Source organism: Fringilla coelebs (assembly GCF_963513975.1).
Source record: "Fringilla coelebs genome assembly, chromosome: 3".
In the NCBI taxonomy this organism is placed as follows: domain Eukaryota; kingdom Metazoa; phylum Chordata; class Aves; order Passeriformes; family Fringillidae; genus Fringilla; species Fringilla coelebs.
In genome coordinates this window covers 92,362,964-92,387,376 of record NC_140030.1, presented here as the reverse complement: position 1 = coordinate 92,387,376, position 24,413 = coordinate 92,362,964, and the positions used below count along the sequence as shown (strand labels likewise).

Sequence of the window (24,413 nt, the reverse complement as noted above, 5' to 3'; positions counted from 1 at the left end):
ACCACCGGCCCGCCAAGCGCGCCGCGCGCCCTCATTGGCCAGCGGCGAGAGCGGCGCCCCGTGCCCGCCTCCTCTGATTGGGCAGCGCTGGGGGGCGGGGCCTCCAGGCCGCACCCGCCGCCGGTTCCCGCGGTCCCGCCGGGAGGGCGGGGTCAGGCGCACGGCTGCGCGTGCGCGGGGCCGGCAGCAGCGGCAGCAATGGCGGCCGGCGGCAAGTCCTTCCTGGCCGACGCGGGCTATGGCGAGCAGGAGCTGGACGCCAACTCCGCCCTCATGGAGCTGGACAAAGGTGAGCCCGCGCGGCATCGGCGGTGCCGCCGGCCTGGGCAGCGGGGCTGGCGGGGGGCTTCGCTTGGTACCGCTTTACCCAGGGCGGGGGGCTGAGGAAGGACCCGGGCTGGAGGTGCCTGCGGTAATTCCTGCTGTCTCCGTTAGGCCTCAGGTCTGGCAAGCTCGGGGAGCAGTGCGAAGCCGTCGTTCGTTTTCCGAGGCTCTTCCAGAAATACCCGTTCCCCATTCTCATCAACTCGGCGTTCCTAAAGCTGGCCGATGTTTTCAGAGTGGGGTGAGTAGTGCCGGTCTGCTCCTGTCCATTCCCGTCTGAGCCGTGGGAGCGCACCGTGCCTTGGAGCGTCCTGCAGTGGAGTCTGGCGTGTGGTGCTCGCCTGCCAACACCCTTGTGGTACCCAGTCTGTTGCGGTTGTGCTTGAATGGAATTTATTTTCCACTTCCTTAGTGGGCTTGAGTGGCTGTGAGTGGTAATGACACAGTTCCTTTCCACCTGTCCTGGTTTGAAGATTCTCTTTCTAACAGGTTTAAGTTCACTGGTGTAAGTTTTGCTCTATAAGCACCCTCAAATCATAACTCAAATGGATGGATAATCACATGTGCAAACCTAATCTCTAACAAAGCTCGAACTACAGCTTTTCCAAGTGCCTGCTGTCTAGGTGATGTATATAATGGAATCAAAGCTACTTCTTAAAAGCTTACAGAGGTGTATGCTGATGTTGTGGAATCTTCACTCTTGTCTTCAGGAAGGAAAATATATTTGCTCAGCACTTGACAGTGGTAGTTAAAATTTCTCTGTCTTAGTCTTGAATATGTTTTTCCAACAGATTTGGATCCCTGTGTGTGCACAAAACAGGCATTTGCTTACACCCCTCTTCACTGGTGTCAGAGGTTTATTTCCCTGGAGTTGGGCTTTAGTTTGACACTATCTGAACTGGAAAATAAAGCAATCCTGTGTTAATACTCTCTATTTTACTGTATTAGTCTGCTCAAATGTTTCTAAATCATAGATATCTCCTTGTTTTAATTTGCTCCCAAAAGTTGTAGTTAAGTAGTTTAGTATTTAAAGTGCTAGAATTTTTGTTACAAAATAGCCTGACAAAGAAATGTGTGTATTTTCTAACAGGAACAACTTCCTGAGGCTGTGTGTGCTGAAAGTTACTCAGCAGAGTGAGAAGCACTTAGAGAAGATCCTGAATGTGGATGAATTTGTCAAGAGAGTTTTCTCAGTGATCCATAGCAATGACCCGGTTGCTCGGGCTATTACACTCCGGTATGTATGGCAGGAGGGATCCTCGTTTACTGCAAATCTGGTGAATGGTTCTGATTTACTTCAGACCTGTAAGTCACTATCAATGTGCTTGTCTGGAACAACAAGACCAAGTGCAAGGCATTGCATCAGGGCCAGGGCAACCCTGCTATCAATCCAGGCTGGGGATGAACAGAACAAGAGCAGCCCTGCCGAGGACTTGGGGGTGCTGGTGGGTGAAAAGCTGGCCATGACCCAGCAATGTTCACTGGCAGCCCAGAAAGCCAAATGTGTTTTGGGCTACATCAAAGGGAGCCTGGGCAGCAGGCCAAGGAAGGGGATTCTGCCTCTCTGCTCCCCTCTGGTGAGACCCCTCCTGCAGTGCTGTGTCCAGCTCTGGGGTCCCCAGCACAGGAAGGACATGGACATGTTGGAGGGAGTCCAGAGGAGGCAGCTGAGATGATTAGAGGGATGGAGCACCTCTTCTGTGAGGAAATGCTGAGAGAACTGGGATTGTTCAGCCTGGAGAAGAGAAGGCTTCAGGGTGCTCTAATTGTGGCCTTCCAGTACCTGAAGGGAGACTGCAAGAATGAGGGAGAGGGACTTTTTACAAGGCCTGTAGTGACAGGACATGGGGGAATGGCTTCAAACTGAAAGAATGTAGGTTTAGATAAGATATTGGGAAAAAAATACTTTATTATGAGTGTGGTGAAGCACTGGGACAGGTTGCCCAGAGAAGTTACGGATGCCTCATCCATGAGAGTGTTCAAGGTCAGGTTGGATGGGGCTTTGAGCAACCTGGTGAAACAGAAGGTGTCCCTGCCCATGGCCAGAGGTTGGGCACTGGATGATCTTTAAATCCCTTCCAACGCAGGCCATTCTGGGATTCTGTGAGTGAAATAAAGGAGGCTTTTTATACATTGCTCATAGAGTTAAAAACAGAGACATCTGTCTTCGAAAGGCATGAATTATAAGGATTGGTGATAACAAGAACAAGGTTATTAACCCCTTATGATAGTGAGAATTTTGTGGATGGTCCCAGGCAAGACAGAATTTGCAGTGTTGAAATTTTGTGTACACCAGAGAAGAAAACTGAATCTGTTGTGTGCATAACCTAGACAGTAGCTATATGCAATATATCCCATCTTGCCTAGGATACTTTTAGACCAAGTGAAAGTGCTTCCTTTTGTGTCAAAATGTTTTTTGTTAACTTGCAACCAAAACTTACATGAACCTTGTTATGCTTACATCTGTTTTTCATTTAGCCTTGTCCTAGCTGGAACTGCTAGCTGATATCTGATCAATAACTTCTAAGGAAATGCTGTTATATTACTGATTGCTTTGAACTTCTGAGAATCATGTGGGAAAAAAAAATTAATCTGTTTTCCATGTCACTGTCCTGCTTGTTTGGTGTTTGTGTCTCTAATGTTATCCAACATGGTCCTCTTAACTGCATCTTCCAGCCCCTGTGCTGGTGAATTCAATTGTGAAGAGAGCACTTGTCTTTCTCTTTTTATATTTCTTTTTGTACCCCCATCTGGAACTGTTATTGATTTCACTACTGGGAGATGGGAGGCATTAACAGGGCTTTGACTGATTAGGTCATTTGTACATTTCTTTTTTCTTTCAATGTTTCATTTGAGATTATGTTTTCATGCCCTGGTGTCTCAGAAATCAGTAAATACAATGTGTCTGCATGGTTTTTGTAGTTTCTGTTCAGTGCTCTAATATTAGATTGCAGTTTTTGACTGGCATTGAGGGTTATCTTCACAGGCTGCTACAAGTCCCAGTAGTCCTCAGTGTGCATAAGCATTTTAATTACTAAATTCACAGGATACATCAAATAAAATGTTAAAATAGCTGTTGGTTCAACAGTTTCAGTTTAAATCTTCTGCTAATTATTTTTGCTCTCCTTGAATAGTGTCAATAAGGAAGAACATGTTGAAAGAAAGAGCTGCTTAAACAAAACTTTGTCTGTGGAATTTTATTGCTAGATAACTGTAAATATTTGCACAGAACTGTAGCTAAAATTACCATCAGTATAAATCAAACATTTATTCTTCTTTTAACTGTATTATGCTAAATATGCTTGGAAGGTATCTTTGAGGTATTTTTGGTAAAGTATAGGCTACTTTTTTAGCAGTTACACAAGAAGTGTTGCTACTTTTTTCACTAATAACCTTATCTTAGATCTGTGAAAGATGTTAGAAATAAATCATGCCATAGTTTTTAAAGAATTTTTGGTAAGTTTCTCACTATGCCAATTTCAAGCTAGAAGTTATCAAAATGTAGTGGAATTTTTATCAAACCGCTGATGCAACCCACATAACAAAATCTGTTACATTTAATTACATGTTTACTTTTAGCATTTGCTTGTTTCTGTAATAGTCATGAAAGAGCTCATATTTATATGAGCATAGCCTTTTAACCAGTCTTTTTTACATTTTTATTTTGTTTCATCATTTCTTCATGATTGCTATTCTTCCTGATTTTGCTGTGATTTATTTCTGCAGGATGTTGGGCAGCATGGCATCTATCATTCCAGAAAGGAAGAATGCACATCACAGTATTCGGCAGAGTTTGGATTCCCATGATAATGTGGAAGTTGAAGCTGCTATATTTGCTGCTGCCAACTTTTCTGCACAATCTAAGTAAGAACTACTTTTTTCACTTTTTCATATTACAGAGAATGGATACTCCATTAACACTGACGTCCACAAACCCTACTATTTTCTGTTGTGCTGTCCTTTATAGCAAAACAATTAAGTGCAATAATGATATAAGGAAATCTAAATACAGGTTCAGCAGATTTTTTTTTCTAAAATGGAGAGCTCATAACTATGAGATTGAGAACTGGAATAGCAGCTTTAATCATGAATTATTTTACAGAAATTATATTAGCAAACTGTAGTGCTGCCTGTCAGTTTTGGAAAGCTTTCATTTTCTCATTTGGTCATGCCTGTGTGCATGTTTTGCAGGCACTCTTTAGTGTAACTTTTAATTGTTTAAAACACAGTGTCTGGTAGTTCAGTCAAATTTTTTTTTCCATTTTTAATGGCTTAATTTTTTATTTTTCATTTCTGGTACTTTCTTTTCTCCACAGGGATTTTGCTGTCGGAATATGTAACAAAATCAGCGAGATGATTCAAGGTACATGTGTATGTTGAGTGATAAAGAGGAAAAGCTTTAATTTCTCTGAAAATTCTTTATGATTCATATTTACGTAGCAGATATCAGAATGCTGTTGCCCTTAGATGATTCCAGTTTTTAAATTAGCTGACCAATAATTTGGCTGGTTATCTTAAGTCCTCCTAAAATTTAAGTTTTGAAGCACCTGTTTGGTACAGAATAAAAGCCCATCTGTATTGTGATGAATAAACTTGCATAGACTCTCATATGTTGCTTCAGATTAGTTGATTTGTGTGTTACCTGCAGGGAAGCAAGGAGCAGCTTTCTCAGGAAGCCATGAAAGTGCTTGATAGTGCTGTCATTTCATGCCTAGCTAGAACATGAGTTATTTGAAGCCACTGCAGGTGTTTGCACAATCCAGACATACTCTGTGCCTCAGAACTGCCAGAAAAGCCAGCCCAAGGACTAACTCTGGCTGTTTCTTTCCTTATTGCAGGTTTGGCCACACCTGTGGACCTAAAGCTGAAGCTGATCCCTATTCTGCAGCACATGCACCACGATGCCAGCCTGGCCTCCAGCTCCAGGCAGCTGCTGCAGCAGCTGGTGACCTCTTACCCCTCCACCAAAATGGTCATTGTCACCCTGCACACCTTTACTCTGCTCGCTGCTTCTTCTTTGGTTGACATTCCCAAGCAGGTAACTCTTCTAAGGCATGCCTTCTGTTGAACTACAAAGTACATTTGAAAAGCACTCAGGTTCTGCCTGCTGATCAAAACAAAAGGTGATGACTGTGCTGGGTTGGTTGCTCCTGTGTGCTGTCAAGGAAGAATACCCTGCAAACTGCTGCTGCTTTCATATTTGTTGCCTTTTCTGGTTCCATTTCCAGGTGACGGTATCAAACACATTACTCCTTTATTTCTGTTCATAACGTCTTTTTCTAAATCAGGGATTCAAATCAACAAGGATAGATCAGCATACAGGAAAATAAACACCCTGACTTCAACTTCAACTTGCCTGTGAAAGCTAGGCTTCACTTTGCACTTCTGTATTTTGTCTTGAGTTGGGGGTGTGCCTTTTGCCTTTCTTTCATGCAAGCACATGAATATTTAATGCATTTAAAGTTATTTCTTGGAGAATTTTGAGGAATTTCAATCAGTTCCTTAAATTCAGGACTACAAACTGTAGTCCCAAGTAGTGGGAAAGCAGTGATGGAAAAATACAATGCTTTTTATGTTCTGATAATGAGCTTTGTGGATGTGATTTATAGAGCAGGTCTGAACACTGTGTCACTTGAGATTCATCCAGCTAATCTTTGTGAAGGAGTCATGAAAATCTATTTGCTTTCTTTCAGCCCTGTACAGCCATGCAAAGCTGGTGTCTGTTAGATAATGGCATTGATCTGTCTGAAACTCTCTGCTTGGCTGGCTTCTGTATTTCAGATGATGTTTCTGATGGTGCTGAACCTAAGTCTGCTGAAACAACATGAGAACATTTAATGTGCTGCTTTTATTTTTTTAATGGCACGAAACATGGAGATTTAGGCTGTATTTCTGCAGCACAATAGCCAATACTGCATAAAACTGATGTAGCCAGGGTGGGGGTGGAGACTAAAAACCATGGCTGGCATGTTCATACTTTCTCAAGTTAGTTTTGGCTCTGTGTGTTCAACATTTCTTCCTGAGTGCTTTTGAAAATACTTCCTTCTGGTAGCGTCACTCTTAAACAATGAATTTATTTTCTTGCAGATTCAACTTTTGTTGCAGTACTTGAAAAATGACCCCAGGAAGGCTGTGAAGAGGCTTGCAATCCAGGATTTGAGGTTGTTGGCCAACAAGACACCACATACATGGAGCAGAGAAAATATTCAGGTCTATATGGTTTTTAAGCTAAAGTTTATTATGAAACTTCCCAAGGAGTTGCAGAATTCTTCCCAGAGGAATTATTTGGGACGTAAAGGAAGGAGTAACATGAATCTCCATACCCTTAAGTTAGGTTACTCTGCCAAGCAGACTGGCCAAGCATTAATGAGCAGCTCATAAAATGTCTTCAGTTGGATAAGTTGACACTTCAAGGATTGAAGCATTATTACCAAGGGAAGGCATGTGCCATGTAGGAGGCCTTTGTACCATGAGGAAGTAGCTTTTCTCTCTGACAAACCCATTTCAGGTAGCAGACATGAGAGCTGAATGTTTGTACTGATCTTAGCACAGTGAGTACACACCAATGCTCTGGTGCAAAACAGCCTCTGGGATTTGTCAAAACATGTCATCCAGCGAGGGGTGCTTGAAAGGACAAATGGAATTTTGATTTCATTTCTTAGAATTAATGGGGTTGTTGCAATAGTGGCCTTGTGACCCCTGTTGTATCAGTGAGAAGGTGTTGATAGTGCACCTGTGCTATTTGGGGAAACTTGTGTTATGTTGGAGATATTACTGCTGCCTTCTTTCAATCACAGTTGCATATGAATTTTTTCTCCTTCCCCCTTTTCTGGTAGAAATGACTGTGGAAAATAACTTCAGTTTATATTAATGGGAAAGTAAATATTTCAAGAACTTAATGGCAGAGAGTTACAGCTCTACTTTTTCCTGGGTTATTTTTTCTTTGCTTTTGTTACTCTTGGAAGCTACTTGGATCCTGTCCTGTTGGAGCATAAGGCATCTGGGAGAAAAAACTACGCAGGTTTTTGTTAACAATCATGTGAGAAATAAAGCAGGTTCTGCTTTGTCCCCAGTTCTTGGAGATGATGGTTTGGAGTGTGTAAAGCTTTTTGCTTTAGTGAACTGCTTTATTCTTCATAATGGGTTAACTCTAGAAATTTATTTCCTTTTAGGAATTTGAAGGAATTATTGTGAAGAAAATGCTACTCTAGCCCCTATTTCAATAGTAGTTATGTCAGTACAAGTGAGAGGCATTGGTAATGTGGCTTTCATTGTCATATAGTGTTTTGAAGTAAAGTGGGTGTCCTGATGGCTAAAGTGCATAGGGAAAAAATCCACTGATGTCAGAACTAAACAGTGACTGGGTGAAAACAAAGCTAGTTGTCTGAAGCTTGCTACTGCTGGCTGAATGGCATGCAGAAGTAGAGTTTTTCTGACTTCTGAAATAACAAGTTGGCATTTTGAGTTGAGAAGTTGTTCTCCCAACAATTGGAGATAATATAAACAAAATACTATGCTTATACAACACGGACTGGAACAGACCCTCCTTTTCTCATGGCAAGGCCTGTCTCTTGTACCTTTTTACCAACAAACATTGGTTAGTTTCTTCAGCATTTTAAGTCTGTCCTGTGTAGGTCAGGTGGGAAGTTTGGTCTTTGCACTGTGGAGGCTTCCCTGATTTTTAGACATCAGCCTCAGAAGCTGTTGCTGCCTGGAGCAGTCCATCCTGCTAATTCCTCTCTGCTCCAGGCAGTCTTCACAGTCACTGTTTCAGATATGCCCTGAGAGCTGATCTGATAGCACTGGAGTAAAGCATCAGTGTCTTGGGAGACATCAAGACTCATTTTCTACCCCAATCATTAGATCTTCCTCTGTCTGTTGATGCCATTCTATTCAGTGGGTTAGCAAAATACTAATTGGTACAAATCACAGCTGTGTTTAGAATTTAACCCTTACACAATACATATACCTGATAAGAAGACTGTGGGGATTTTTTTAGGTTCTGTGGAACTAATTGTGTTGTTTTTCTTTATTCCATTACTGGCTCTTTGGCATTCAGATTTGGCACACTCTAAAGCAGAATATACTTATGTTTTCTGTTTATGTCTCATATTACTGTCCCTTCTGTTGACTAAAAAAGCATCCAAAACCAGTGAATGACTAAAATGTGAGCAATGTTGGCATAAGGAATTGAGAACAATGTGCATTTGCAGAGTTATTCATACCTAAATGTGATAAGACCTGTGATAAAATCTGGCAAAAGGCACAAAAGTAAGACATGAGTTCTGCTACAAATGAGTTAAAACATAAAATGCACCTTAATTTATTTATCAAGAACCTTAAACTCCTGTTGGACACCAATGCTGCTAGAGGAAATGACACTTGAAACCTTGCTGTTCAGAGACATATCTATATAGAACCTTGCAGATTGTTACAATGCAAGATAATCAGCATGCCTGAAACTGTCTTAAAATCTTTTATAATATTGGATCAATGAGACCGGATTATATTTTTTGCCACTGATTTTTAATTAATTAATGACTTATAATTGATGTTTCCTAGCATATAGGACCCACTGTCAGTTTTCTGCAAGCCACATCCTCAGTCCTCCAAACCAGATGCTTGAGGACTTGGCTTTTGATTTTAGTACAGTATTTTCTGTGGGAAAAATCTTGATTCTTAAAATTTCCCAGAGAAGTGCCACGAAATGTTTCATACAGATAGCTCATGCTACTTCTTACCTCTGTATTTTTTCCTGTTGATTTTTAGGCACTCTGTGAATCAGCTCTTAACACTCCTTATGACAGCTTGAAAATGGGCATGTTATCTGTTCTTTCCACATTATCAGGGACCATTGCCATTAAACAGTACTTCAGCAGCACTCCAGGTAAGAAAACTGGATTAGATGATTACTTTTGGCATTCTAATAGATTGGTTTTCTGCTGCTGATCAGTTTCATCTAAACTCTTTGTAGCATTTTGTAAAACTATTTTTAAACTTCACAACACTGAGAGTCAGACTGTGTTCATCTTATGTAAACTTAAAATGGGACACTGTATAGTCAGGAAAAATGATAGCTTTGTTGTGGTTTTGGGTACTGTGGTATATGAAAAGGGTTTTTGCCTTTGGGTCTTCAAGTTTTCTTCATTTTGTGAAGGAGCATATTGCCTGTCAAGTGGCTGACCTGCATTCTTCTTAAGGTGCTTTGAAACATGGATTTGCATAATTTTTGAGTAGTAGGGAGGCTTCATGGTATAAGAGTGGACTGGCATGTTACTCTTCCACCCTTGTGGGCTTCACCTACAGCAGTACCAGGAGTCACCAAAATATTGTGACAATATTCTGGAGAAATTTTAGAAAAAGTAGACATTTAAAAGTGATTCTTGTTCTCAAAATTATGATCACACTCTTTTTTCTTCTTGAAAGCCAGACTGCCCAAATGAGTGTTATAAGCTTAAATATGGGCTGCAGAAAGGGAAAAAGAAATAGTACATCCTCTTCAGTCATTCTGGCATGGCTTAATAATTAATAGACTCACCAGCTTTTTTTAATCAGACATAATATTTCTTAAGGCAATATTTCTCTGAGTCCTGAAACATCAGCCTTAAGCTCCAAATGTTCTTTTTCGTATGTCTAACTTGTGTAGTGTTCAAGAATGAGGGAGTCTCTGGGTTTGTCTGAAGAGAGAACAATATTTTCATCCTATTGTTTAAACATAAGAAAAAGCCATAAATCAATATAATGGTTTTGCAGAAATGTGCTTAAAGATCTGTGGTATATTTATGGACTGTGCAGTTTTATGTTCCATTTGCCTTGCTTTTATTTAGGAGCAGCAGCTACAACTGCCAGGTCATTTGATTTGGTCAAACTAGCACAGGAGTGCTGTTACCATAATAACCGTGGCATTGCAGCTCATGGAGTGAGAATTCTGACCAATATTTCAGCCTCTTGCCAGGAAAAAGGTAAGGAAAAGCAGGGGCAGTGCAGTGGCTCTGTGTGCAGCCAGGCTTATGCACTTAGCACAGATTACCTCGTCCTGTCTGTGAAGCTGGCTGTAAATCTGTCTGATCCCTCGGGCTGGTTAGGGAGAGTGGGGACTCTAATCTAGTAGGGAATACTCTGTATGGCCTTATGAATGGTTGGGAAGGTTCCATCTTTGTCTCATTTAGAGAAAATTACTGCCCACAATAGAACTCATGCTAAATGAATGCTTGTTTTACCTTTGCTGTAAGATTAGTGAATTGTTGGTCCACTTTTGAAAGCCCTTTGCACAGAGCCTGTTGCAAAATAATAGCAGGGCATTTAGAAATCCTAGTCCCAAGATTTATGCATGCTTTGCAAGTGTCAGTGGGGCTGCTGAATAGTTACCCAAGACATGGAATGGCAGAATTGTTCCCATCAAAGTAAGGCAAAGCAGAAGTGTTAGGAAGATTCTTAATTGTCATGACTGCAGCAGGAGTGCAATCATTACACCAGCTGTGATCGGAGAACAGAACAGAGAACAAACTAACTCTTTTTCTGTTTGTAGATCTTCTGCCCTTGGAGCAAGATGCAGTTTTTGGCTTAGAAGCTCTTCTTGTTCTCTGTAGTCAAGATGACAGCCCAGGAGCTCAGGCAACCTTAAAGGTGACATTACTGTTGTCTTCCCCTTCACAGCTGTAAGTTACAATAACAGCTTGTGTAACAGAAATCTGGTGTGCACCAGATCCTTTCTGGTGGAAGCATAACACACTGGAGGGAAAAGATCATTTTTCTGGTTTGTCCATAATCAGAGTTCAGAGCAGTAGAGAAACTGAGCATAGCCATAGTACAACTCCTCTCAGGTCTAGGATAAGAGGATTGTTGCAGGTGGCAGGGAGCATTCCTCTCAGAGGAACATCTGTAATAAAACATGAACGTTGGAGGGAGGTGTCTCTGGAGGACCGAGAGAATCTTGGAGGCAACTTGCTTTTTCGAGATGGAGATGCAATGTACGTTATCACAACATTTTTATAAATGATTATTCTTATTTTCCCACTTCAGAAACCATCAGTAATTTTTCTAATTACTTACCTTAAAGGCTGGTGTTGTAAGAGACTACTAATGTTTCTTGAATTTGTGATGTGTTTTAGTGCTTGTAGCTCAGAAACAAAAACTTGGGATTTTGGAACAATCTCATCTTTTGTAGAGTACATAGTTGGGAAAATATACCAGATCTGTGTTTCTGCAGTCCTGCTTGCAGCTGAGTGAGTGTGCCTGGCTATGTTGGGTTTGAGGCCGTTGTGTTGATGGTCCCTGTGGGCTGTGTGAGTTGCAGATCACGCTGACCTGCATGGTGAAGCTGGTGAAGTGCCGCCCCCACCTGAGCCAGTCCGTGGTGGAGTCCCTGCTGGCACAGCTGCACAGTGCCCAGGACAATGCCAGGATCCTCATGTGCCACTGCCTGGCAGCCATTGCCATGCAGCTGCCTGTCTTGGCAGATGGGATGCTAGGAGACCTCATGGACCTCTATAAATTAATTGGACAATCTGCCACAGATAAAAAGCAGGAACTCTTGGTAAGACCTCCCTTGATGGATAAAGTCTGTATAAACAACTGGGGGTGGACTGTATTTTAAAAGGCAGCTAAGGCATTTGTTATGTAGCCGGTCTGTAGCCACTGGTTTCAATTTTCTTTTAACTTCTGACTCTTTATGTCAGTGTTCAGTGTAGAAATATCTCCTAGATGGAGCTGTACTATGCAGTGTATTCAATTAGATTTTCCAGTAGATGGCGCTGCTTAGGCAAACCTGGCTATTGAAATTATTGGAGTATCTCTTAAGTAGTGTTTAAAGGCCAAATGGCAGCTAGCTCTGAGGCAAATTACTTAATATATTGTCAGAGAGAAAAATGCTTTCATCACATATACTTGGAAAGGAATTTGGATTTAAAAAAAAATCACAAGCTTTCTGTTAATTTACATTTGAAATATTTCAGCTAAAAGGCAGAGTTGAGGTTCTTTAAATGAAAGTTACTTTTATCTACAAGAAATACTTGGATTACTGTAACTATTTAAAAGATAAATGACTGAGAAGTTTTGCAGTTAAAATATATGTATGTAATCGTCTATGTAGTTTTGAGCCCAAAATAAAACAGAAATGGCTTTTTCTTCTTTTCTTTAGTTACTGAAATATAACTTCCTTTCTCACTCCTCTACTCTCTACTAGGTTTCTCTTGCCACAGTGATATTTGTTTCCAGTCAGAAAGCTTTGTCCACAGAAATCAAAACTGTGATCAAACAGCAGCTTGAGAATGCCTCCAATGGATGGACAGCCTACAGGATAGCCAGGCAGGCTTCCAGGATGGTAAGTGAAAATACCTGGAGAAAAATGGTTTGCTGTGATTGAAGGAATGCCAGGGAGTTCTTTGAATTGGATAAAGGAATAAGGAAAATCGTAGGACTTGGGAGAAAGAAGTGAATGGGGGGAAAAAAAAGAAAAACCACTTCCCCTCCTAATTCCCTGGAATGCAGATTCAGATATATATAATTTGGGACATTCATCCCATCAAAATGGTTTTTTACTTATCTTTTTGAAGTATTTGAGAAGGAAGTAAGTGATGTCCTGGCACTTTCTTGAGCACATGCCTAATCTGTATTGTCTGACTGCTCTTCAGAATGTGAAGGTCATCCTGATGTAAGGTTCTCTTTCTTCAATGTGAAGAAAGGAAGAAAAATATACTGTTTCCCTTTTCCCTTAAGTAAATTCACAGTTGGGGTTAGAATTACACAAAAAGCCTAGTATGAGATGCTGAGGTAAATTTCCATGGTTTTTTGTCATCTTATTGAATTATCTTATGTAAATAAATACTATACTTTTTTACAGGCTGGTATTTCTATAAAGTAAGCACTCGTGTTTTTATTTATTATTATCAGTGCCACAATCAAATAATTGGAAAAAGCTTCACTATTTCTGTTTCAAAGCTGGGAGCAGTTCTGGAGATGTTCCTGTTTTCTTATTTGTGTAAGTTTTGTAGAAATCCCCAGCCTTCTTTCACATCCCCTTTCAGAAACATTCTTGTCACTACAGGGCAACCACGACATGGCCAGAGAACTGTACCAGAGCCTGCTGACCCAAGTGGCTTCAGAGCACTTCTACTTCTGGCTGAACAGCCTGAAGGAGTTCTCCCACGCCGAGCAGTGCCTGACAGGCCTGCAGGAGGACAGCTACAGCTCGGCGCTCTCCTGCATCGCCGAAGCCCTCAAGTCCTACCACAAAGGAATCGCGTCGCTGACGGTCAGCACACGCCTCTGCTGGGGATGTTTCTGGTGCTGCAGCATGGCTCTTGGGGTTCTGTGCTTAACTCTCTGAAAAGTTCTTCAATATCTCTGGCATCTGCCAGACTCTGTTTGGTTCTCCTCTGCAGGCGTGTCAGTAGTAACACACTGCATCTTGAGAGAAAAGATCCTGTAACTCAGCCAAGTGTGATTAGCTAGATTTCTTTTTGCTTTTTCTTCTCCCTCCACCCCTCATTTCCTGCCTTGATCAGATCAAATGAAATGTGACAGATCTTGTTTAATTAAAGTTACAATGCTTATATTTTCCTCTCCTTTCTTGGGGTGAATAAAAGCTATTGTAATAGGCAAGCCTGGGAATTGGCCTAAATTGGCTGCTGTCTTCTTGAAATAGAGAGAAGGATTCAATTCCCTCCTGCTGAGTTCATGTTGCCTTCTATTTGACAATGTGATCTCATGGAATCCTAAAAGCAATCTAATAAGAGGAAAGACAATTCAGTTTCATCAAATCCAACTGGTACCTGCTTTTATACTTTGCAAATACTTTCTGCTTCTCTGAAGTGGTAAAAATGCCAAAAGCAGTATGATGTCTGTGAACATAAACAAAAAAGAGCATTAATGATTAGGGACCTTCTGTTCCTACTGCAAAGTTGCTTCTTAAGCAAAGATGATCCAGCTTCACACAATACTTTTTCATATTTTAGTTTCCATGAAGAAATCTTTACATACAGTTTCTGTATGCCTTTTCAGTGAAGCTGCTTTGTGGCTTTAGTTACTGGACAGTTAGGGTCATGACAATTCAGACATTACTGTTTAATAAAGTTCAGATATTGCTATTTATTAAGAAAATGTCCCTGAATAAGCTGCAATGACATAAGTTTCTACTTTTGTCCTCTGAAAGATCTGTCATTCCTGAAGTGCTTGTCTTTAAGTGTTGGCTGAATGAATCAGCTTTTAATTCAACACTTGAAGATTTCTCTAACATCAAGAAGACATTGAAAGCAGGACCTCATCTAATTAGATGTTAATATTTAATACAGGCAGGAAAATAACACACTTAAATAGGTCATGCTGTGATCCAGTAATTTAATTACCCCTTCCATGGAGTTTGGGACTTTTTTTCTGTTGAAGGATTCCTGCCTTCATCTCTTCTGCTGACTTCAGTTCCTGTTGCACATAGTGCTTTTCTGGGCCCAGTGCCCTCCTTATGGATGGTCGTGGTCCAGAGGAGTGAGTACAGGATTTCTAGGTTAGAGGAGAGGAAATTGGGTTTTAGTGCTGGTTGTTGCTGACTTGTTGCATCACTCTGGACAATTTCCCAGCTGTGCTTGAGTGTATCAGCTGTAAAAGGAGCCACTCAGTGCTTGTCAATAGAACTCAGCCTCTCCAAGGGGAGCAAAGTGCCACAAAATGCACGTGACAGCCTTGCTGCTGAAGGCTTTTGCTCTCTTTCCTCTGACTTGAGCTCTCCTGGTGCTGCTGTTTCAGTGCAGAGCATGACTCAGCACTGCTGGTACCACAGACTAGTGGTGCATGTGATGAGCCTTGTGTGGCTGCTCCACTTTGTAGCTGGAGAACACAGTGTCAGTAAATCTCTTGCAGATGTTCAGCCAGCCCAGTTTAGCAACGATGAAATGTTCAGACGGCGCTTTGTCGGAAAATTTCTCAATTCCTCCTTGATAAACATAAAACTCTGTCTTGCACTGCAGAGTGTTCTTTCATTGGAGTTAGTGCACTTGAGGGAAAGAAGTCCCTCTGCTTTATGGATAAGAGGTTGTCCCTCTGGGAGAACAGGGACTTGTCAAGGAGCACATTGACCAGGGTCCCCATCTGTCATGCTGTGCTTGATTGTAAAGTTAGCAAAGGTTTTGAATGGGTCCTGCTCTTTCTGGCACAGATCTGTCTTACTGGAGGCATTGGGTTTATTTTCCTACTGCTGGTAATCTAAAGAAGGTACAAGACTTGAACAAAACACTTATGCAGCCATTGGTTAAGTAGCACCGATTCCAAATATGTTGAATGGTGGTGTTTGAAGAACTTGGCTGAGCCAAAGAAATACTTGTCACTTTCAGAAAGAATTGAAACTCACTTATTGCCCATGGCAGATAAGGTGAATTGCAGTATTAACGAGACAAGCTTGTATTTCCATTTACAAGATTCAAGTCCAATTTGTGCTACTAAAAATGTCTGGATTTTCTGATAGGAGTACTTTACTCTTTAAAAGCATGTAGTCTCTGTAGAGCAATTACAGTGCAGTGTAGCCCTCTTCCACAGAGGGTTTTCTGAAACCATCCTTGCAAAATAAACTGAACAATTCCAGTTCAAAAGGGTTTGATTTTTTTTTTGTGCCCTTGGAGAAGGAAAAGCAGAGTGATAGATAAGAGAGGCTTAGTGGTTTAAATATGAAATAGTCTTATTTTTTCAGTTGAAATCTAGTTGAGTAGTTTAAAGTGCTTGCAGTGGGCTGATGTTTTCTCGCTTTAGTCACTAGTAGGCCAGTTCTCAGATGATACGATGCTTTGTGAGAAACCAGTTAGCTGGTTTTCTGCCAGCAAAGAAATGGTTCTTAGTAGAGTTTTGGGGTAGATTATGACTTCTTGCTTTGAGAAGTAATCTGGTGAGGAATAAGAAGCACTGGCAAAGACAGGCATGAGTCCAAGAGGAAGTCTCAATGCCTTGTTTTTGGAGAGGGCTTGTTCTTCTCAAAATCCAACAGTTTAAGAAAAATAAGTAGTGGATTTTCGGCTTAACTAGTATCAAACCTCCAGTACTGCAGTTTACCCCCTCCTGGGTGTCCTAAGTTGTCACAGATGCTTCTACAAGTCAGATAAGCTTTTAGGGAGCAAAGCTTCATAGAACTGTATTTTCTGAACAATAGCAGCTTGTCTACCCTCCTGGAATTCTGTTATTTACTCTTCTTAGTTACCAGTAGACTGTGTCTCTTGCCTTCATCAAATGCAAAGTTCAATGCCTTCATAATGTTCCCATCCATTTCACAGTTCCAAAGAAATCACCCCTTTCTTATGCTGTGGGTAACTTGAGCCAATTCCTTCTCTTCTGGCTGATGCAGAGAATCACTTTTTCAGTCCATGTGTCTTCTTGTTTGCCATCCAATACTTTTTCTTATGGTAAAGACTATCAGGCCTGATGTCATTTGAAGCTTAATGCCTTGGCCTTGGAAAAAGAGGAAATAGGTGCCCTAACAGTATTTTAACTGCTTAAGTCACATTTGTTACAAGGGTGACATGCCTGGAATATGACTTAGTAATTATGTAACTTCTATGTCATTTATATTTAGTATGATTGAAATTGAGCAAACCTGTTAAATATAATTTTCAAAATACCAGCTTTTAGAATTGAACTTGAGGATTCAGTTTTCTGAGACTGTTCAGTGACACTGCAGTGTAATTTTATCATTTTTGCTTTTGACCTAGTTTGCCAACATTCCTATTACTGTGTTTCAGGCTGCTAGTACACCACTTAATCCTCTGAGCTTTCAGTGTGGATTTGTGAAACTCAGGATTGACCTTCTGCAAGCTTTTTCTCAACTTATTTGTACCTGCAACAGCCTAAAAACAAGTCCACCCCCAGCTATTGCCACAACGATCGCTATGACATCGGGGAATGATCTCCAGAGGTGTGGCCGCATCTCCAACCAGGCACGTGCTCCCGTTCCACTCTTGTGCAGTTGTGTTTGGGACTCTGGTATGAATTCTGCTTCTCAGCAAACATATTTGACAAAAGAAATGAAAAGTGGGTTTTGGTTTTCACCTGTAGCTCTGAAAACACCTGCCTGTAGCAGGCTGTGTTTTGAAGCTGAATGTCCACGTATTTTCTCCTCCAGTCACGCACACAGCTTCCAAGGAAGGATCTGCACATAGCAAGTCACTTGGTACACTCAAACTTGCAGCAAGGCTTTTCACACCTTGCTTTGAAACATCTCAAGACACTCTGAGTACACTAAGGAAGAATATATATACCTGAGGATGGTTCTGCAACTCCTTTTGCTGAGAGTTGGCAACTGCCTCAGTAGTGTACAAAACTTGCCTTGGTACCTCCTTGGAACACCAAGGTGGTTTGCTTCTAAATCCAACCAGTGGGTGGTCATTGAAAGACAGAGCAGTTTGATTTACCAGTAGGGGATGGAGGAGGTTGTTGATGGAGTTTTTTTCATTTGCTTTGTTTTTAACCCAAGGAGATTTTGTTGGTGCAGGAAATATACCTGTTTAGTGCATGGATAACAGCCTGTCACTTTGGTAATCATTATCTGAGTGAAGAAGCAAGAACTTTATAAATTTTTCTCCAATATGCCACCTTATTCCTTCAGCGTTGTACGTTACAGTGTAGTGGTTTTCTGGATGTGTGGGGTTTTGTTTGCTTTGTTTTGTGTTTTTGCCTAGTAACATTGTCTCTGCAGATGAAACACTCAATGGAGGAATTCCGAAACTTGGCTACACGGTATGGAGATCTCTATCAGTCATCTTTTGATGCAGACTCAGCAACTCTAAGGAATGTAGAACTGTATCCTTTAAAAATCCTGGGGTTTGTCCACTTTCTTTCTCATGTGCACAGCATAAAGCATAAGAATCCTCTTTTCTTTGAAGACTGCCACAAAGTAATTTTGAAGGTTAATAACATAAAAATTAGCTACCAATTGTTTAAAACCTATTTGAAAATAAGCTATGACACAAAAACAAGTTATGACACAAAAATTGGAGCAGCTTATAACTTGGTATTTTCACAGTTCCTGCTCTCTGTTCACTAAATGGGTAATGACTGTAGGTTTACTTCACAGAAGCAAGGAAAAGTGCCACCAAATGCACTGCATTTCTTGTTTTAGGTGCCAACTTTGAAATTTGTTTAACTCCTTAGTATTAATATCAGACAACAGCAGAGCTGCCTGTTGATTTCACATGCAATAGAAGCACTGATTTTGGATCCAGAATCTGCAAGGTAGGTTTGATAGTTAACTGCATACTCCTTTTCTGCTTATTAATAAATCCGTGGAGCTTTAAGCCTAGGAATTCAAGGAATGTTCAGAAAGTTTCTCAGTAGACATTTCTAATTGTATTCTGAGCAAGCTTGAGGATCTGTTGCTGCTGTGCTGTTCCTGGCAGATTGGGGATTCTCTTTTGGGTTCTGCATTTCATACTGATTTTGCTCTTGAGAGCACTGGATACTGGAGTTATCGTAAATATAGACTTGAACTTCTAATCTCTCCTTTGGCCATTTATTTTAGTTTGTGTTGTTGTGTGTTAGATCCCATACCTGTTGCTTGCACTTGTAAGTGCACCTTAGTTTCCTTCAAAGTTGCGAAAACACGTGCACTAAATTATTTCAAATTTTTAATGTAAAGCCATCACCTCTGGCTCTTTTTCTAACAGTGAACTTAAATCCACTACAAAACAACGTTGAAGTACTGATGAATCACTGTTTAAAAATCCCAGGCTGAGATTAAATGGAAAATACTGTGGCTAAAATTTCTGAGTTATTTTATAACTAGTAATAAAAGTGAACATCCTAAGTGACTGTAATACTCATTATGAATTAAGCATTGCATAGAAGGTGTATTAGTCAGTGAGATGGAATTCTATTCAAAGGAGGAGATTATAAGCTTGGAGATTTAGTTTTAATTCTGACTGGCATGCTTGGTTTGTGTTGGGAAATTTTCATGACTGTTACAAACACTGCAGGGTTAAAAAAGCCAGGGGAAGTAAGTATGCTGAGTCTGTTAGACCTGTCACTGCTTTGACTGAGAGGGTGGGGACAAGAAGGGGTGAATAAATGGTAGTTAAGGAATATTTAAATGTAAAGGGCAAGTGTTATAGTGGAAAAATAATTTAAAGAACAGAGTAAACAGTTTGAAAGACGTTTCTTAATGGATTTCATGTTGTAATGTCTTGCCCAATCTGTTTGGTAGTGTGTCTTCCAGGTTATGATGAGGAAAGTAAGTTAGACATAATGAAAAGTTTCTTTTTTCCTTTTTTTTTTTTTAGTTTCCAGGAATATAGCTCAAATGGAACAGCTCATGTTGAAAGTGAATACGAAAGAAGAATGATGTCTGTATTTAATCATGTACTAGAGGAAGTGGAATCCCTCAACAGGAAGTATGCTCCTGTGTCTTACTTGGCAAGTAACAGTTTTAAATGTATATTGTGTAGAGAAAGGGGCCCAAACCCCAGAACTCCATATATCTGTGGCAGGCAAGAAACAGGGAAGCATTCTCAGTTAATTAACATTTCTGACATAAATGGTCTCTACAGAGACACACTTGTTTAAAAATACTTCAAGAACCATTTTGCTAAAACATCTGTAGCCTAACTGGTCTGCTGAAAAATAATACTTTTAAAATTTCCATCCTAAGAGCAGAGCAGATGCTGATAAGGTCACTACAAGAGCTGTCAGACCCCTCACCACACTCACATGCAAACACTGGAGCACATTCTCTTTGTTCATGTTCTTGCTGTGAAGGAATTCTCCCCCTCCCACAGAGCAGCCTAGCTTTGGTCCCTGAGCCCTGGTGGTGAGCACTGTGCTTGGTGAGTGAAGCATTTCTCTTATCAGTGCAGGGCATCAGGGAGCACAGTGTGCTGGGGCAAACAGTGAGCTGATAACACTCTCCTTACAGGGCTGCTGCCTTTGGCTCTTGCTGCTCATGAGCATCCTGAAGCTGAAGTGCACGTTGGTGGGAGCAAGGTGGTTTGGCATGGTTGGCATCTGTTTGCCTGCTTTCTTAATCCAACACTCCTTACCAATTTCAAGTAGAATAGAGGAGTAAACCATGTAAACCACAGCAAAGGTAAACCCTGTAGACTTCGTTGTGGCTGGCTGCACACCAAGACAGCTTGGTGACTCCCCAGGCAGTGCTTGTGTTCCTCTGAGCCAGAGGCATGGTGCAGCAGGGAAAGGAAGAGTAGACAAGTGGCTTAACACTTAATTGTTGCAGTAAGTTGTGATAGAAGCCAGTCTTTTTGCTTGGAGGGAAGTTATTTTTTGAGAGTTTGTGTGTAGGAGTGTTTCAAGCATATCCTGCTCTGTCAACTCTAACACTAGGACTGGAATAATTTGTATTTTTCTTTTGCTTGACCTTGTTTTTTTTCCAGAGCTGAATACCTCCTTCAATAAGGGGCAGAATATAAAGAGAGAGGCTGAATATAGCCATTGTAATCTTAGTGGTTATAATTCTATGACTCTATTAATATATTTTTGGACTTAAAATGGAAATTCCTGCTGTTTCAGTAGTTCAGGTACATGTCTTTTACCTGTGTCATGAATGATATCTTTTCTCAGTTGTTTTGGCTCTTGTTTCTTGCAGCATACAGCTTGTCTGTGCAATGCTGTCATTGCCTTGTTGAAGGTGCCCCTTTCATTTCAAAGGTACTTCTTCCAAAAGCTTCAGTCTACAAGTATTAAGGTAAGCACTGCTCAAATATGTCCTCAAATTTCTTTAGAAATTCTTTACTTCGTGAGAAAAGCCCTACTGAGGGCACAGAGCTTAAGGATTTTTAGTGAAGATACATAACTGCAAATGGCATTTGGGTTAATGTGTTAGGAGTAACTTGAATAGCATGTATGTGTGGTAGTTCAGGACCACTAGGCAGTCACTTAGACAAGTAGGATTCAGTTCTTTGATTGCAAAGCCTTAAAGGTAAAATGTAGCTGGAATTTTTGTTGATTCTGAGTCTCCAAAGCTAAATAATTCTAGTCCTGGGAGGGCAGCTTTTATAGATTTGTATTTGGTTTTTTTCCTCTCCCTTTAAAAAGCAATGTTCACTATCTTGGAAGAAAATTGTCCTATATATCAGCTCACTGACTAAGAATGACTATATATGACTAAGGTCCTGGGGTTTTTTTTGTTTTGCTCAGGTGTTCCTTTTTTCTGGCAAAAGTAAAAGCCTTAAGTTTTTAATATTTACTCTTACTGCATTTTGCTTCTTTGCTCAGCTTCATATACCTCTGGCTGTTCTGTGGAAGATTTTTTCCCACATCTTTTGAAGAAGTGAAGTAAATGAAACTGATACAAAGATAATATGTGGTATTGCTGATGATGTTTATTAAATAATATAGTAATGAGTCTCTGATAATGGCTGTGTTTCCATTTGCTGTTTTTCCTACCCAACCTCTTCTTGGAAATGTTTCTATAAGAAGGTGTCCTGTTTCATCCTTGAATTTTGTTTGCTTTTCTGGAGGCTTATAATTACATTTTGCTGTGTTTACTTGTGTTCCAGCTTGCTCTATCCCCATCTCCAAGGAACCCAGCAGAGCCTATAGCAGTACAGAACAACCAGCAGCTGGCCCTCAAGGTGGAAGGAGTGGTTCAGCACGGATCCAAACCAGGCCTTTTCCGTAAAATCCAGTCTGTCTGTCTCAATGTCTCTTCAGTGCTGCAGAGCAAATCTGGACAGGACTATAAGGTGTGGATAGAATAGAGCCAGGAGGAGTCTTAAGCTTTTTTGCTGTGTTTTGCTGTTCTTTTGTTTGTCTCTGGGTAGCAGAATTCCCAGGATGAGATGAATGGGGGTGGTTCTGTAATCCTTTCACTTCTGCCACTTGACATTCAAGCACTGGCCAGAGCCAAGCATAACTTGTGGAGGGGATCTGGGATTTTTAAGTCTGCAAGATGTCAATACCTTTTTGTAACAGCTCTTCTTCCAAACAAAGAGGCTTTGTGATGTTCGGAACAAGTCATTAGGAATCTGCCTGAGATGAGGAAAACTCAGCCTCGTTATATATCATATAAAACTCCACAGGGAAAAAAAAACTGAACAAACCAGGAGTAGATTACTTTCTACCACATAGTCTCTAGAATTTTTTATAGTCATTTTATGGTTCTTTTATTTTGTTTGTGGAAATCGTGAGGACGGACTGTCCAAATCAAAGAGCATCTGAGGAGACACATACTAAACTTCAGTCAACAGTTTTATCAAAGGCTGCACGCCTGAGGTTTAGGTTCTGCTAGCATGTGATACTTAGTGACAGGCCCGCTTTGGTGGGTTTTGGGGTCAGGTTTTTGTTTGTTTTGTTGTTTGGGGTTTCTGGAGGGAGAATAGGAGAGAGTCAGTGGCTTGTAAAAGAAGAGGACTAGGAAGTGCGTGATGTTTGGCTCACAGTACTTTGTGGAAAAGTAGAACCTCAGGTGGAAGATGACTTGTTATCTTGTCAAGCTATCCCAAGTGTGCACATGTATTGGTTTAGGAGAATTGCAAACAGATTTTTCCTTTTTTCTCCTCTCTCCTTCAAGTGGAGACCTGAAAACTTATTTTTGGCAGGTTTAGGGTGTTTTAACCTTCCCTCTTTGTCCTCAGATTCCTCTTGACAACATGACCAACGAAATGGAGCAGAGGGTGGAACCGCACAACGACTACTTCAGCACTCAGTTCCTGCTCAACTTTGTCATCCTTGGCACCCACAACATCACCGTGGAGTCCTCTGTGATAGACTCAAATGGTATTGTCTGGAAAACTGGGCCTAAGACAACTATTTTTGTGAAGTCTCTTGAGGACCCATACTCGCAGCAGGTTCGCCTGCAGCAGCAGCAGGGCCAGGCCCCAGCGCAGCAGCAGCAGCAGAGAACCGCGTACTCGCGCTTCTGAGCGCCACGGCCACCCCCAGCCTGCCTGCTCAACTGCTGCTGCAGCTCTTCTGGACACTTCTTTTTTAAAGGTTTCTTTGAAGATTTTTTTATTACAGCCTTCTCCTAGAAAGTCTCAGATGCCAGTTTGTTGCTTCTTAACTTATCTGGAGTAAATTCGAACTCGATTCAGCAGAGGCAGCTGTTCAAATTTGGAGTTGTGCTCTTACTCTAAGAACTTCTACCTGATCTCTAACTTCTGTTTACAAACCTGTTCCAGCAGGCTCCACAAACTGCAGTAGCAGGGGACACTAAGCTTGTTGACTGGTACTTTCCATGATGATTTTTGAAGCACATAGGTTCTAATGTCAGGCTTACAGGACATTGGGAAACACTTCACTTGGGCTGATTATACTGAAATTAGTGTAATACCAAGTGTGTCTCTTTTAATGTGAAGCAATTGGCAGGAATATCCAGAGATTCTTTTTCTGACATTTTAATAGCAAGTTCCAGTATTTGGCTGGTGTATGTATGTTATTAAAATTCTTCAGCACTATTTAATGCATGCAGCTGGAAGAAAAACAATTGCAGTTCGCTTGTGATACCCAGTCAATGCAGAGGGAGGAGACTGCTTGAGGGGTTGCTGTCTGGGGAGTCTTGCAAGAGGCAGAATTTTACAGGTGGGAATAATCACTGTCTCACAGATGATATTGGAAGATATTACCATGTTTTTAAATTTTCATGCATCTGTATTTCTGAAACCTTTTATTTTGTAGGGTTTTTAAAATTTGCTCTTCATTTTAAGAGGGAAATTAAAATGAATGACAGCTTGCAAGTAAACACCTCTGTTTTTTAAAAGGAGTCTTTAATACTGAAACTTTGTGATCTTATGTGTTCTTTGACCAACTTGCGAAGCTTAATTGTTACTTTTACAAGAACTTGAAATAGAATTTTGCCAATTCTAGAAATTGATCCAGAATAATTTTGGAAATACACTGCTTCATACACCATTTTCACACTTCCTTTGTGATATAAAATCCAGACTCACAGACAGTAGATCACATAGCATGACCTTCACCTGGTCTTCATAAATAGTCTCTGCTTATCACTCTGTAGCAAAGCAGGACCCACTTGAGTGTGAGTGAGAAGGAGGAGGGCTGGCACTTCTTACATACTTCAGCTTGTTAATCCCTCTCTTGAGCAGAAATTTTTATTGTTATTTTCTCAGCAGACTCCCATTATACTGTTATTTCTTCAATCTTGTTTC

General features: G+C 40.8%; 1 protein-coding gene across 2 annotated transcripts; it reads left to right on the top strand.

Annotated features, from left to right (window-relative positions):
• The first annotated feature begins 192 nt into the window (after positions 1-192).
• On the top strand, positions 193-24,164 carry INTS7 (integrator complex subunit 7). 2 transcript variants are annotated; one of them, XM_084202139.1, is made up of 20 exons: positions 193-289; positions 436-565; positions 1,415-1,561; positions 4,051-4,188; positions 4,641-4,687; positions 5,163-5,362; positions 6,412-6,534; positions 9,094-9,211; positions 10,152-10,286; positions 10,853-10,950; positions 11,621-11,860; positions 12,509-12,646; positions 13,370-13,576; positions 17,040-17,234; positions 17,993-18,096; positions 18,460-18,528; positions 19,572-19,704; positions 20,891-20,989; positions 21,804-21,989; positions 22,881-24,164. In XM_084202139.1, exons 1-20 carry the CDS (start codon positions 199-201, stop codon positions 23,166-23,168), a joined length of 2,886 nt encoding a protein of 961 aa, XP_084058265.1. In that variant the 5' UTR covers positions 193-198; the 3' UTR covers positions 23,169-24,164. The 2 variants fall into 2 exon arrangements, 1 of the variants encoding a protein (XP_084058265.1); XR_014616010.1 differs by lacking the exon at positions 22,881-24,164 and having other exon boundaries at positions 19,572-19,682; positions 21,804-21,937.
• The last annotated feature ends 249 nt before the right edge of the window (positions 24,165-24,413 follow it).